Genomic DNA, 15,274 nt, shown 5'->3' with positions numbered 1-15,274 from the left:
TAATGTTCTGAGGAGCCTCACGGTGGCCGCTCTAATCATCCCCAGCACGGCGCACAGGTTCCCTCATCACATCCTCCCATCCTCTTGATGGCAGCCGTGGTAATGGGTGCAAGGTGAGAGCTCGTTGTGGTTTCGATGCGCACCCCCGATGGTGAGTGACGCCCAGCACCTCTGCAGTATAGACACACAACGGGGTGGCACCCCCGATGGTGAGTGACGCCCAGCACCTCTGCAGTATAGACACACAACGGGGTGGCACCCAGCCACAAGACAACGCACGCCGAAGCAGTGCGCCAGCCTCCGGCTCTCCCCACCGCCGCGCAGCGTTCCGGGAGGCCAGATACTGGCAAGTGGGGGCAGAGACGGACGCGGGCTCTGGGTCACCGAGTAGCCTCCAGGGTCACTTGCCCTGGAAAACTGCCCAACTTTCATCAAACTTTGTGTGAGACATAAACCTTCGTGGTAAGGGTTAATCTTTCTGAGACTTCAGGGTTAATATTTCTGCCCCGGCACAGGCCAACCGCAGTGATAAAGACCCCACACAGAAGCCACAGAAGCACTGCCCTTCTTGGCTGGAAAGGATCTCAGAAAGCTCGTGCAATCCTGTCCTCTGCACAAGTGACCCTACGGCATTCAGAAGTGACTCACAACTCCCCACAGCCCCACCATGGACGATCACAGCTATACATGTGACTGTCATCCGTTTTCCACAATGACCAAGGGAGGAGATGGTGCTTACAAACCAAAGCGCTCAAAGCCAAGGATTCGGTCTTGCACACTGGCTCTGACTCTCCTGTCTTCAGGAGCCGATCACAGTGTGATCAGTAGTGATCAGAATCACTCATAATCTTTTATCTGTTTCAGTTTAGCTGAAACCCAGGATGGGGTACCTGGGCACCCAGTACCCAGTATAAACTTTAATGGGTAGTTCAGGAAACACTGGATGAGGGACGCCTGGGTGGCTTAGTCGGTTAAGCGTCCGACTTTCGCTTAGGTCATGATCCCGCGGTTCGTGAGTTCGAGCCCCGCGTCAGGCTCTGTGCTGACTGCCAGCTCAGAGCCTGGAGCCTGTTTCAGTCTGTGACTCCCTCTCTCTCTGACCCTCCTCTGCTCATGCTGTCTCTCTCTCTCCTAGAAATAAATAAAACATTAAAAAAAAAAAAAAAAGGAAACACTGGATGAATCAACTCCCTAAACTTTAATTTCTAACTCAGCTTCTAAATCTTTCAAAACTATAAACTCAAGCCTAAGCAGTTCATTACCAATAGTGGCAACCCCTCGCTGTTCGCAAGCATTCAAAAGACACCTGCCACACTACCCCAGGATTAAGGTGACCAAACCTTAAAGCTGGCTGGGATGGCACGCCTGGTGTGGACCTCACGTCTAGCTGAAAGCGTTCACCTGCAGGTAATTCTCAATCTGCCCCCTGAGAAGCCTACTGAGGTGTGCACAGACCCTGCCCCGAGTCTGAAGGACCCACCAGCTGTCCAACTGGTACAGATGACTTCATCTCCCTGCACCTCAACCTTTCCGCCTACAAAACAGAAAGAATAACCGCCACCTGATAATGCTACGGGGAAAGGGGACACCTTCCTTCCTAGTTCCATGCCTCGTGGGAAGGAGCGTCCTCAGAGTAAGGGTCCTGTCCTCTCTCTGCTCCACCCCCCCCACTCTTCCTAAGGCAGGTGGCCAATTCGGAGGGAGAACCAGTGTGAGCAACGCCCGGCACCTTCTCGTGGGGCCTGCCCGCCTGCAGAGGGCACACAGTGCTGTGCTCTCCACACACACCGCGAGGGGTCTGGCCCTGTGAAAGAGGCATAGTTACCGAGCTTTGCTGGACACTGGGGCGACATCATCTGGCCAGACCCGGGCCATGCCGCTCACTGGGTCTTCCATCTCCCTGAGACAGGTCTTTGTTTCTACTGATTCCAAACTCGGGCAAAGACAGAGGAGTATCCGAAGCGATATACTCAAACTGCAGCAGGCCAGTTGGGGGACTAAGTCGGCTCATATATTTAAAGCACCTATAAGAGTGCCTAACACAGAGTGGGATGCAAAAGCCTTTCTCTTCCCTCCTTAAAACAACACTTGTTTACAAACAGACAGCAAAGCTCTGGTGCAAAGACTCTAACAGTGGACTGGAGTAAAGAAATTAAGTTTTGGTTCCAAGCCTGCTGGGAACAGACTGCTGAGCCCTGGACCAGGCACAGTGTACTTAAGCCTTAGAGTTTATTCATGTGTAAAATGATTCTGTTCTCTTGCAACACAAATAGTTTTCTACCCCAAAGTCAACACCTAAAAATGAGATGTCATCTGTGATTCTAGAGGATCCATCTATACAAGCACAGACATTACAGATCATATAAAAGGTTTTTATAATAGGCAAAGGAAGGGGGCCTGGGTGGCTCAGTTGGTTGAGCATCTGACTCTTGATTTCAACTCAGGTCATGATCCTAGAGTCGTGAGATTGGGTCCCGTTTTGGGCTCTGCGTTGAGCGTGGAGCCTGCTCAGGACTCTCTCTCTCCGTCTGCCCCTCCCACCTGCTCACGCTCTCAAAATAAATAAATAAATAAATAAATAAATAAAAGTAAAAAGTAAAATAAAATAAGTTAAAATAAAATATGCCAAGGAATTCTATGATCAGCTAGCAAAGTAGCCCAACAGGCAGTCACAGCATTCATTCATAAAACTTAGCATCAAATGTCTTTCTATAAAATGTATCCTATGGAAGGACAATCATTGAGCACCTGACCTAAAGGATACATGGTTCATTTAGCAAGAATAACTGCAGAACTAATAACATTACATTTAGGCTGTGAAGCTGCCAACAGGAAAGCTCACTTCCAGGGATAAAGTGTCCAAAACAGGGCTCATGCTTAGAGAGTCCGTTTGGAAAGTGCTGACCCGTCAAAGCCTGCCTGTGGCTGATGGGGACAGTGCAGGACAGTGCAGAGCACTGGCTGGGATCGTGACATGAGACACACCAGCAACAGGAGAGGCGGGGAAAGCCGCTTACCTTTTCTTGCCTGGTTTGGAATCCACCTACCTTCTTCACAGCAGAAACTACCTGAGAACCTACCTGGAGCTCTGTGCAGACGGACAGGGACTAGAAGAGCCGCGTGTGCCCCGCACCTGGCCAAACACGAGCAGCATGGCTGGAAAGGGCTCACGCGCCACCGCGTCAGCGACACGTGAGCGCCCCACTCTGGCTCCTGACTCGACGACGCGGTTCTCGCCATCCCCACAAAGCTCTCGTCAGGAGGTGGCGGGCGTGGCGATCACACCGAGCGTGAGGGAAGATGCTGGAGCGGCTGAACCCGAGGAGGCCCGGAAGGCGTGCCCGGACTGGGATCTGGGAGGCGGACTGCCCGGTTCCATGGACCAGGAAAACGGCCCCGACTGTCGTGGCCTCTAAGCCTTCTTGAATAAATGCCTGTAACCCTTCCTCAAATAATATAATTAACTTTAAGTTTTAGGGGCGCCTGGCTGGCTCAGTCGGTAGAACATGCAACTCTTGATCTCGGGACTGAGTTCGAACCCCACGTTGGGTGTAGAGATGAGTTAAAAATAAAATTTTTACCAACAACAAAAAAATGTTTAAGTTTTAAAAGTACCAAAACCACTCAAAAGCACTCAAAGCCACTCAAAGCCCATTCTGACTGGAGAGTTTGATCCTTATCAATTAGAATACCCTCGTGAATTCTATAGCTCTTTGCCAGACTGAAGGAGCTCAGTATTAGTTTCTCAGCAAACAACCAGCAAATCCCCCCAAGCTGCCCCCGCTGAAGCCTCACTGTTTGCTGTAAATGGCAGCTAAGCTTTACCACCATTTCTTCCTTAACAATTTACAACTTCAGTGTGTGAACTCCCTACGTGACTGCTACTGGCCTTTGTGTACATTATCATTTTATGGAGAGTTCTAGAAGGAACAAAACAAGATGGCTTCTAGTTTTCATGTGACTTCCTCTGCTCTCGCTCTGGGCAGCAGGAACCGGATGTGGGCTTGGCCATTTGGTGTGGGTGCGGCTCTTGCCTGACCATGACCTAAGCCCCAGCACTCACCATTGGGCCAAACACATCTCAGGCACTCAATAAATACTCGACTAATTGAATTTTAGAATAGAATTACAGCAGAGAGGCGCCTGGGGAGCTCCATCTGTTAAGCGTCCAACTTCTGCTCAGGTCATGATCTTGCAGGTCATGAGTTCAAACCCCATCTCGGGCTCTGTGCTGAGCTCAGAGCCTGGAGCCTGCTTCAGATTCTGTGTCTCCCTCTCTCTCTACCCCTCCTCTACTCCCGTTGTGTCTCTGTCTCTCCCAAAAATAAATAAAGGTTAAAAAAATTAATTAAAAAAAAGAATAGAATCACAGCAGGGATATCTTTTGGCCCCTTTCTGGGGTTAACCTGTATCACATGACTGCTTTAAACCATTTCCGGGTGAGCCCAGGTCATGTGCCCACGCCACACTGAGCAGGTAAGTATTTCCCGTAAGCTGAGGAGACAGTTTTACTGTCAAAACGAGGCAAGTCCTCTGCAGACGTAACGGCTCCAGTCCCGTCTTCTACGGCTGAAGCCATGCCGACGAGGCAGCGATGGCAGCCTGGGCCTCAGCCCCACCGGGCGGGCCGGTCGCTGACGCATGGCTGCGGGCCCTCAGCGCCTTCCACAGCCGGCTCCCGCGGTAACGCGGGCAGGAAGCTTAGTCTCCAACCGCGCACGTTGCTGCGCCCGTCCTGGGGCCACAGGCCTGAGTCGCGGTGCCTGGCCCGAGCCTGGCTCTAATGCTACGACCACGCCCTTGTGTCCAGGAACAAGCACTCGGAACGCCATCCTGGCCCGCACGAGCTGCGTCAGCCCTCTCCAAGGGAAATGAGGGACGCGGGCTTTGTGGGCGGGCGGCCGTCCCGCGCGGTGTGGACCCCCGAGCGTCCCACACGGGTAGTCTCAGCCCCGCCGTGCTCTGCAGACTCACTGAACACCAACCACGAGGTCCTCCACCTTTAATCCGCATCTCTGCTCATCTTCTCACGCGATGTGCAGGTCTCAGTCTCCACTGCTTAACTTTCGTCAACAGCTTGCTCCTGAGACATCACACCCATGCCTGACTTATACGCAGCCCACGCACACACACAACGCCAGACACTCGCCACTGCATGGCGGGCACAATCCAGACCGTCAGAGTGCCTGTCGTGGTCCGTGAGGCCTGCCATGACACAATACCAGAGATAGGGGGACCTAAAGAGCAAACGTCTCCCCCTCACAGCTCTGGAGGTGAAGTCCGAGACCAGGGTGCCAGCACGCTTGGGCCGTTGGGAAGGGCCCTCCTCCTGGTTCCCAGGGTGTCCTCACAGGGAGGAGACAAAGAGCTCTGGCCCCTTCATCCAGAGTCAAATTGCGGCCAAAAGAATTTGCAAGGTACCGAGAGGGTGTACTTGTTTGTAACTGGATTCAGGAAAAGGCTGCAGTGGGGAGGTATTCCTTGAATTAAATCTTGAAAGATGACTAAGTAACAGGCAGTTGGGGCACCAGAGACATTTCAAGCAGAAAGATGAACCCAGAACAAAGGAATAAAAGCCTGTCACACACTTCTGCGCCCCCAAGTGCTCGTGCAAGGTGCGCGGGGCTGGAGGACTGGAGAAACAGGAACCCACGGCAAAGTCTGGAGACGGAGCAGCCCCAGACGGCCCTGCAAAGTCACACAAAGCAAGCAAGCTGGGTTCTGTCCCGTGAGCGACGGGGAGCAAAGCAGACTGTGAGATACACCGACTTGCCAAATCTTCCAAAGGGATTTCCTCCCATTTGGCCAGGGGTGCTGATCTGCCGGGGGGTAAGGACCCCATCCATGGGGGCCCGGGGCTTCCTACACCTGATCACACGCAGTTTCACTTTCCAGTTTTTAATGAGATCAGGCACGAGTGACGTGATGAATATGTCACCAGGACAAACAGCTTATTTCTGAAGCGGATGGTCTCTGAGAACCATCAGAACACGTTTACTCAGGTGGGTAGCATGTAAAACCAGCATTTTTTAGATAGCCGCTGACCACATGGGCAAGAGAACTGGCAGCAGGCCTCCGGCCAGGCTCGGTTCACGTGCAGAGGTGGCTTCCCGATGCAGGTACGTCGCCGAAACACTCAGCATTACAGAGTTAACCTTATTTGCCTAAACGTCAGGCTACCTGCTTCTACTCAGTCTGTTTCATCTAATGTTTTTAAACAGCTGAGGGATTAAAGTGCTAACTAACATCACAGTATTTTTTCAATCAGTGCACTGTTTGCAAATGTAGGTGTAAAATGTCTCTAAGAAGAAAATGGGGATTTACTGAGTATTTAGGATGTGCCAGCCATGGGCTCCAGGCTGTTGTAACCATCAGCTCAGCTAAAATATCACCAACAAGCCAAGGAGGAGCAAATTTTACATCCATTTCAAAGATATGAAACTGAGGCCCACGGAACCAAGGTTACACACTAGTAAAGAATGAACCCAAAGTTCTAACTTCCATGAGGGGCTGTCTTGGTGACACAGGCTTCCATTCTGGTGTCTCCGTGTGGAGAACAAGCACGTTTCCTCCGCAGGCCCAATAACCTGTCAATACCAGCCCACCCAGCACCACTGACAAAACTCCCGACAACATGGGGATCTAGATGCACACCAAAGTCCTAGAATGTTCTGTTAGAATCAGGATGTTCCATTATGCAAATTTAGACACTGACAGTTCCGGATGAAGATGAAGAATTATTTAAAAAGGCCTTTCCATACTACATGGCAATGAGAAATAATGAAATCTGGCCATGTGTAGCAACATGGATGGACCTTGAGGGTGTTATGCTGAGCGAAATAAGTCAGGCAGAGAAGGACAAATATCATATGTTTGCACGTATAGGAGGATTAGGAGGAACTTGACGGAGGAACAAGGGGGAGAAGAAGGGCGGAAATGGTGGGGGAAAAGGAGAGAGGCAAACCATGAGAGACTCTTGAATGCTGACAAAAACTGAGGACTGATGGATGTGGGGGGGAGGGGGGGGTGGGCATGGAGGAGGGCACTTTGGGGATGAGCACTGAGTGTTATGTGGAAACTAATTTGACAATAAACTATTTGTAAAAATAAAATAAAATAAAATAAAAAGGCCTTTCCAGGGGCACCTGGGTGGCTCAGTTGGTAAAGCAGCTGGCTTCGGCTCCGGTCGTGATCTCACAGTTCATGGGTTCTAGCCCTGCGTCGGGCTCTGTGCTGACAGCTCAGAGCCTGGAGCCTGCTTCTGAGTCTATGTCTCCCTCTCTCTCTGCCCCTCCCCTGCTCATGCTCTGTCTCTTTCTGTCTCTCAAAACTGAATATACGTTTAAAAAAAAAACTTTAATAAAAAGACTCTTCTTGTCTTTCATTTAAAAAAAAAAAGTACCATGCCCTTGACCCCAAATCAAACACATTCCACTCTGTCTCACTCACAGAAAGGCCCAGCAAGGACCCTGACTTCCCGAGTCTGTATGAGCACCGAGGAGGCGGGGCACACAGCAGAACCACCACTCATTTCCGTGGGGGCTGCCTCCCGGCTCTGGGAAATTCCACGTAGGAGCATGAGCACCTTCTCAGGCCACGGCCTAGCCTTCAGGACGGGGCGGCCCACCAACCTTGCCCAATGAACTCCACGAGTGCCCCCCAGAACCTCTTCTGTGCACAGAGACCCTTCTGTCCCGCCCCCATCCCCCGCCCGGCACACGATTCCCACCTTGGCAACAAAACCATCTCAGGAGGCCGAGCGGCCCCCACCTGCTGGGAAACGCAAGGAGAAAGGGGGCTCACCTCTGCTGCACCACACACTTGCGCGTGTTGTTTTCCTAACAACCTAACACCGTGGGTTTTACAACCTCTTAATTATTTTTTAATAAGCAAACTGATGCCCAAGGAGGTAAGGCGGCTTGCCCATGTGACTCTGCAGGCCGCGCACAGCCTGGGGGAGGCGGCCAGGCCAGGAGGGGTCCAGAGACGCTGGGCATCTGCGTCACGCGGGACCTGCCATCACAGTACTTCCAGGACCAGCAAAATGTCAAATTTCCACCGCTTTTCAGCCTCCATACAAGTCTTCCAAGAATTCTGGAGTCATGTCATGAGATGGGCTCCTAGGCCCTTACGTGCCCACTTTGCACGTGCCAAAGGGCCTTCACTCTGTCAGCCCCTCAGGCCGTGGGGAGGGGCGGCCACACAAAACAGTGATTCCAGGACCGTACACAGTGGTGCATACTATGAGACAGGCAAGCGGTGGGTGCGATGGAGACCCAGGACCCCGTACCCACGGCCGGTGGTGCGCGGCAGGGCGTGTGCCAGCAAAGTCTTCCTAAAAACCGGGCCTGTAATGAGTCTGAAAGAATGAGCAGGCACAACAGGTACCGACGGGGACAAGAAAGACGGGCCCCAGGGCGCGCACAGCGCTAGGGAAGGCGAGAAGCATGGACGAGGGGCCACACCCCTGCCTGTGCTGCAGGGGCCTGCAGTGTAAGGAAACGGGAGACCCTGGAAGCCTGTACGAGGAAGAGGAAAGGTCAGGCCTGCCTCGTCCCCGCAGAGGGCGCGCCGAGGGCTCCGGAAGCAGGCAGACGAGGGCGTGCCTCCGGCTGCGACGTCCCAGAGCCACACGACTTCGGCGGGTACGCAATGCCACCCGCCTGATTCTCTCAGCGACACGATGCTCCCACTCCTAGCGCTGCTGCATTAGAGGGTGTCATGAGGTAACGAGCCGGATACACAGCAATCAAACATGGAAGCTCTCGGGGCGCCTGGGTGGCTCAGTCGGTTAAACATCCAACTCGTGATTTTGGCTCAGGTCAGGATCTCGCGGTTTCCTGTGTTCGAGCCCCATATCGGGCTCTGCATGGGCAGCACGGAGCCTGCTTGGGAATCTCTCTCTCTCCCTCTCCGTCTGCCCCTCCCACACACACACTGTCTCTGTCTCTTTCAACATAAATAATAAATAAATAAATTAAATAAATAAATAAATAAATAAAACTTCAAAAAAATTAAAAAAGAAAATGGAATCTGTTGTCAAGAACTACATTTAGGATGCAAGCGGTAGAAAATGCCAGCAGTGAGGTGCCTGTCGGGCGCCTGCCTTACCTGACGATGGGCAGCTTGGTGAAGGGCACCGGCGGCAGGCTGGGCCCACCTGGGAGGGTGAGGATTTCCATGGTCCCAGGACATTTGCACGTGTAGTTCTCCAGGCTCTGAGTCACGTCTTTCTTTTCTGAAGAGAAAATAAAAACCAAATGAAGGTCAATTAAATAAAAGGAGGACTCTTCGGGTTTGGGGTGTTTTTTGGTTGTTTTTTGAGCAAAATAAAATTCTTAACCCAATCCATGCCAGTCCATGGAATCCAATCTTCTGACAGAAATCAACAGGTGCTGATCACAAGATAACAAAAGAAAACAGATGCTTTATTCACTTCATTTAAATAATCACTCTGTTTAGGGGCACATGGATAAAAAGGAAGTTGAATTACTGTCTTCTAGAAGATTTCATTTCCCAAGAGAATAAATCCCTACCAAATTCCAAGACAGTCAGTAGGTGGGCAGGACTGGAGAACTGGTGTATTTTATTACCTGATAAATATTTTTCCAGAGGTTACTAGGTACCAAGCCAAATGCCAGGCCCTTTCCCCGAGGAATCTATATTCCATCTGCATAATAGATATTTAAGGGAATAATTACAAACCCAGACTATAGTGCTCCGCCCCACCCCCATCCCTTGGTGGGGAGGGAGGAAAACAGGATACAGGGAATGCTTGCTCCCTGTCCTCAACGCACTGTGAACACAGGCTCACAGATCCCGGAACTCTCCAGAGCTCAAGAGCACGTAACACATGCCAGGAAGTGTAATTACTCAGGAAGGCAGGCATCACAATGCCCTTCATACAAATGGAAAAGCTGAGAACAAACCAAGTCCAAGGGCTTGTCAAAGATGTGTTCAGACCTAAGCCTGAGGTCTCCTCGCTGATCCCTTTGGAAGGATTAAGGAAGTGGGAAAGGGAGTTCACTCCTTCTGGCTTGCATTTTCTCTGCCAACACTTGCAGAGAAAGGTGGAGGCCTTGGGGACAGTGGTGACAGAGGGACACCACTCCCAGGAGTTGCCTCAGCTTCGATGAATGGCTCGGTCACGCTGGTCCAAGGTGCGATCGCCTTAGGGGAATTCATTCAACCAGAGCCAACCCTCCGATCTGAAGAAACTACTAAGGATGGAAAGAGGTAAAGCATTAAAAAGCAGTGACTGGCAGGGCCCACTGGGGGGCTCAGGCAGCTCAGCGTCCAACTTCAGCTCAGGTCATGATCTCACAATTCATGAGTTCAAGCCCCGCATCAGGCTCTGTGCTGACAGCTCAGACCCTGGAGCCTGCTTCAGATTCTGTGTTTCCCCCCTCTCTCTCTCTGCCCCTCCCCTGCTCATTCTCATACTCTCTCTCTCTTTCTCAAAAGTAAAAAGTAAACTACAATAAAGCAGTGGCTGGCGGACGTGAGCACCGCGTGCAGAGACACGGGGAGGGCTGACGGTCATCACACAGCCACACTGCAGGGAAAGGACACGAGGTTGCCGGGGACCAGGCACAGTGCTCCTCCAGGACTGGGACCATAAGTAGCAAATCTTCAGGCAAGGACATGTATCTTAACTGGGAAGCTTCGGCCACAGGCCCCTTCTGTGTCTAAGTATCCTTCTCCGGGGAACAGGAAGGCAGGAAAACCGGAATTAATTTTGGATACAACACTGTAATGTTAATCTGCACTACGAACAAAATTCTTTAAATAATGAAATCGTCTTCAACATACAGGTGATAAATGTCCTGAAGGGCTCCAGGCGATGGCGTGTAAATGACCTCATTTGCCTAATACTGGGCGCAGCGCGGGTGGCTTCAGTCTCTTACTAGGTTGAACTATGCCCTCTGAGCAAACCCTGCTGAACTGAAGATGGAAAGAAATCCACCTGTGAAGCCTACTGCCACCTGCAAAGTCATCCAGGAAGCGCGTCCATAGCACGTGCCGCGGCTTGGCCGCGGAGGAGACAGTGCCCACGGCGAGGGCCAGCGGGGAGCACCTCCTGCAGGGACCCGGATGTCCTCATTCACGTGCTCATCCACTCAACCCTCATCGAACAAGTACTGCGTGCCCATGGCATCAGGCGCCACTCGTGAAGAAGCACTGCAGGCTCAACTTTTAGGGTGTCACAAGCTAAAAGAGAACACGAGGGGCGCCTGGGCGACTCGGTCAGTTAAGTGTCTGACTTTGGCTCAAGTCATGATCTCACGTTCATGGGTTCGAGTCCTATGTCAGGCTCTGTGCTCTAGCTTGGAGTGTGGACCCTGCAGCCTGCTTTAGAGTCTGTGTGTGTGTGTGTGTGTGTGTGTGTGTGTGTGTGTGTCTCTCTCTCTCTCTCTCCCTCTCTCCGCCACTCCCACTCTGTCTCTCTTTCCAAAATGAATAAACAGGGGCGCCTGGGTGGCTCAGTCAACTGAGTGTCTGACTTCAGCTCGGGTCATGATCTCACAGTTTGTGGGTTCGGGCCCCGCGTTGGGCTCTGTGCTGACTGCTGGCTCAGAGCCTGGAGCCTGCTTTGGATTCTGTGTCTCCTTCTCTCTCTGTCCCTCCTCCTTCTATGTTCTGTGTCTGTCTCTCAATAATAAATAAATGTAAAAAAAAATTTTTTTAATGAATAAACATTAAAGAGAGAGAGAAGGAAGGAAGGAAGGAAGGAAGGAAGGAAGGAAGAAAAGAAAAGAAAAGAAAAGAAAAGGAAAGGAAAGGAAAGGAAAGGAAAGGAAAGGAAAGGAAAGGAAAGGAAAGGAAAGAAAGAAAGAAAGAAAGCAAGCAAGCAAACAAACACAATGTCAAAACAGAACACTATAATTCCTCGTAAGTGACTTCACAGAGGCAGGACCAGAGTGTGACAGAAGAGCATGCCAGAAACCTGATTCTGCTGATAAGAAAGCTTCATAAAGAAGAGGTAACATGTGGTCTCTGTCGAGGGGAACAGATCTGGAAGCAAACCCCATGAGTACTTGGAGGTTTTACTATGTTGTAGGGAAGGAATGACTAGAATAAGCACATGCGGCTACTGAAGAAATCACGTGTGAGGTGTGAGGTGCACAGTGGGGGTGGGGGAGGTGGAAGACTAAGGACATAGACTGAACACCAATGTATCGTTATAAGTTGTATGCGCACAATGAAACTTGACAGAGAAGCTGCCTTCGGCACGTGCAGGAGGAAGCAGGCTAGGACTGAGAACGTGAAAAGGGCTGGCGGGTGCAGGCAGCTCAGGGGCTCCAGATCGAAACAGCAAAGTAGACTGTGACATGGGGTGCAGTGGGAGGGGGGTGCTGGCTTTCCAGGGCGGTGACCACCAAATATTTCACACGCGCCTCCCACATGCGTCCCTCTCTGGGAGGAAGGACAACTCAGAGACTCTTGACCCTTGCTGCAGGGACCTCACTGCTGAGGTCAGACTCGGAGGACAGACCTGAGTCTGCCAGGCAGGGAAGGAAGGCCTCTGTCCAGGGAAGGAAAGGAGAGGTGCTCAGAGGCGAGAAACAGCGGGCGTGCTCAGGGTCCACTTTAGTTTGTGCTTTGTCCTGCCTTCAAGGGAAGCCAGCACTGCTGCAGCACTAGGTGGGCCTTACCTGAGCAGCTGTGGTTCCCCACAGTGACACGTACTGAGCGCGCAGCCACGTGCCCAGAGCCGTGCCAGGTGCTCAGATCACAGGGTCTGTAAGGAAGAGACCCTGGTAGATAGTAGAACTTCAATCTTTTTGATCCAATTATGTACGCGATCCCCTCCCACAAAGTTCCTGCCAGAGAGGGGTGGAGGCCTCATCATCCCACTTGTAAAGGTGATAAACATTAGGTTGGTGACCACCTGGGAGATGGGATTGTAGATCAATAGGAAATGCTACCAAAATGATTTATTAATTTTTAAGTGTAATATTAAACACCATGGCTATCCTAAGCCCATGAAATGAAATGTGTAAAATGAAATGTCTTGGGGTTTTTAAAAAATAATTCAGCAAACAGAAAAAGTAAGAGATGAAGTAAATGTATAAAAATCTTGCTAAGCATTGACTGGTACATGGGAATTCATTTCAATGCTCTTTGAACCTTTATGTTTGAGAATGTGTCACAGCAGAAATACTTAATGAGCTTGGGGAGGTGAAATGATTTCCTCAAGAGAGGAACAGAGCTGGGGTTCTGGAATTCGGATCCGACGTGACAGAGTTTGACCAGAGACACCCCGGGGTCGCAGTGATGCAAACAGTAGGGCTCGGGGCCACAGTGGCACGATCCAGTGTGCCGCACGCCCAGCCGGAATGAAGCTCGTGACCAATCCCAGCGTTGTTGTACGCGTAGGATCTGGTCAGAGGGAAGCAAGAATTTCTTAATTTATCCCGCTAAAAATCAACTGCCTTAGTCTGCCCTGGCCGCCATAACAAAATAGCACAAAGGGGGTGACTCACACCACAAACACTTGTCTCCCACGGCTCTGCGGGCTGTGGAGGCCCAGATCGGGGCGCCACAGACTCAGTCCCAGGTGAGAGCCTGTGCGGTGGCCTGCGGCTTCTACGCTCCCACTGAGCCCCACAAGGCCCCCTCCCCCCGCACGGGCGTCTCTTCCTGTCAGGGCACCAATCCCACATGGAGGGCCCCCCCTGAAGCCCCGATGTCCACCTGTTACCTCCCAATGACCACGCCCTCGAGTGCAGTCACACTGGGGGTTAGGGCCTCAACATGTGACTCTGGAGGGAGACACATCCAGCCCATAACGTCACTATAAACCTTGTCCAACTTGATCAGAAGACCCAACCGTTCATTTCACTCGAGCCTGAGCACCTAATACCCTTGAGAGTTATTTCTCCATCCCAAAAATTAAAGAAATCATGCAGAGAAAACATTTTTAAAGAAAGCCCAGTAGCTACCTAAGTGTGCGGTTTCTTATAGAAGCAGAAAATATGATCACCCAAACTTGTGATCATTAAAAAAAAAAAAAAGCCACAGGCCACCTGCCATCTCAAGGGTTGACCCTGGCACAAAAGCCAGCACGTCCTGATTTCACAGCTCAGCTCCTTGGGCTCCTTCCACGTAATAATGTGAGACAACCATGTTTGCATAAATCAGGTACGATGTTCTAAACGGAGAGAAGAGAAGGTGAGGAGCCTGAAATTGAGTCCTCCATTAAGAGCAACCTCGGGCTGCACGTAACGCCAGTTCAGGAAAAGCTTCAGCTGAAGCCACCCTCGGACCGCCCTCGGATCAGCCAATCAAAAGAAACGTGTCACATTCCTGTGGTCTGAGTCAGGGCTGGGAACTGCAGGTAGTTACTCTGTACAAACTAGCCAATCACTCACCACTTGCCTAAACCCCACGTGGGCCCTTTGAGCTCACCTCATAATAGGTCATTTTCAAAGGATTCTCGAAGGTCATGATTGGGTCCTGCCAAAAGTAATGGACACCTCACGGATACTGAATGGTCAAAGCTGTTGCCATGGGTGCTGTGCAATTACGACTGGTGCTTATGTGATGATGCTATACGTACAACGTGTGCACTGTAACACCCCCGTCCCCGACCCCATAAAAACCCTGCTCGCTATTGTTCGGGGCTTCTCCTTGCTGCCGCTGCACCGGCTAATGGGTGAGCCCCTGCTTGAGCTTGTAATAAAGACCCTTTTGTACTTGCATCAGTGTCGGCTCCTTGGAGGTCTCTGGGGACTCGTGATTCAGGCACAACAAAGGAAGAGAAAGAAGCACATCTTTCCTTCCAAATATGAAAGAAAAAACACTATGGAAGAAGAAAATAAAAGCATACAGAGGAAAGACAAGACAATCTGAAAGTACTTTCAGAATCAGTTCTGATGCTTCACTCACAGAAATAAACCACAGCCCATCTTGGAACTGCTTTCCTAAGAACAGCATCATTGCTCCTTCGACATTATAATGCTGAGATCTTTTAGGAGGCCCCCAGCAAGCCAACACCGAGTCTGAAGTACGGAGGACAAAGACCCAGAGACGGCTGGCTGGTGACGCGGCCAGTGGACTGGAAGGAGGCAGGATCTGCCGGGTAGAGTGTAAGGTGGCCCCGGAAGACTGGAGGCCCATGACAACACTCAGGGGAACCCAGAGGCAAAGGGCAGGGGGAAAAGGGAAAGTAGAAAATCAGCTTGAAAAGATGCCATCCTGGAAGTTCAGGCTGAGACTCAAGAAGCCAAAGCTGAGTGTTTCCACAAGAAAAGAAACAGGGTGGACGTGA

At 51.1% G+C, this 15,274-nt stretch overlaps 1 protein-coding gene across 2 annotated transcripts in view; it reads right to left on the bottom strand.

Moving 5' to 3' along the window:
- The window catches only part of TRAPPC9 (trafficking protein particle complex 9), a 555,131-nt gene that overhangs the window by 441,092 nt on the left and 98,765 nt on the right, over positions 1-15,274 (bottom strand). For both annotated transcript variants that reach the window (XM_039232979.1, XM_039232980.1), the window contains one exon: positions 9,112-9,238. In XM_039232979.1, the coding sequence (XP_039088910.1) occupies positions 9,112-9,238 (127 nt within the window). The remainder of the gene's footprint in view (positions 1-9,111; positions 9,239-15,274) is intronic.

The sequence above is a fragment of the Hyaena hyaena genome, unplaced genomic scaffold, assembly GCF_003009895.1.
Source record: "Hyaena hyaena isolate Hyena2069 unplaced genomic scaffold, ASM300989v1 scaffold_69, whole genome shotgun sequence".
NCBI lineage: Eukaryota > Metazoa > Chordata > Mammalia > Carnivora > Hyaenidae > Hyaena > Hyaena hyaena.
The sequence above is the reverse complement of the archived record's forward strand: the minus strand, read 5'-3'. Positions and strand labels throughout refer to the sequence as shown.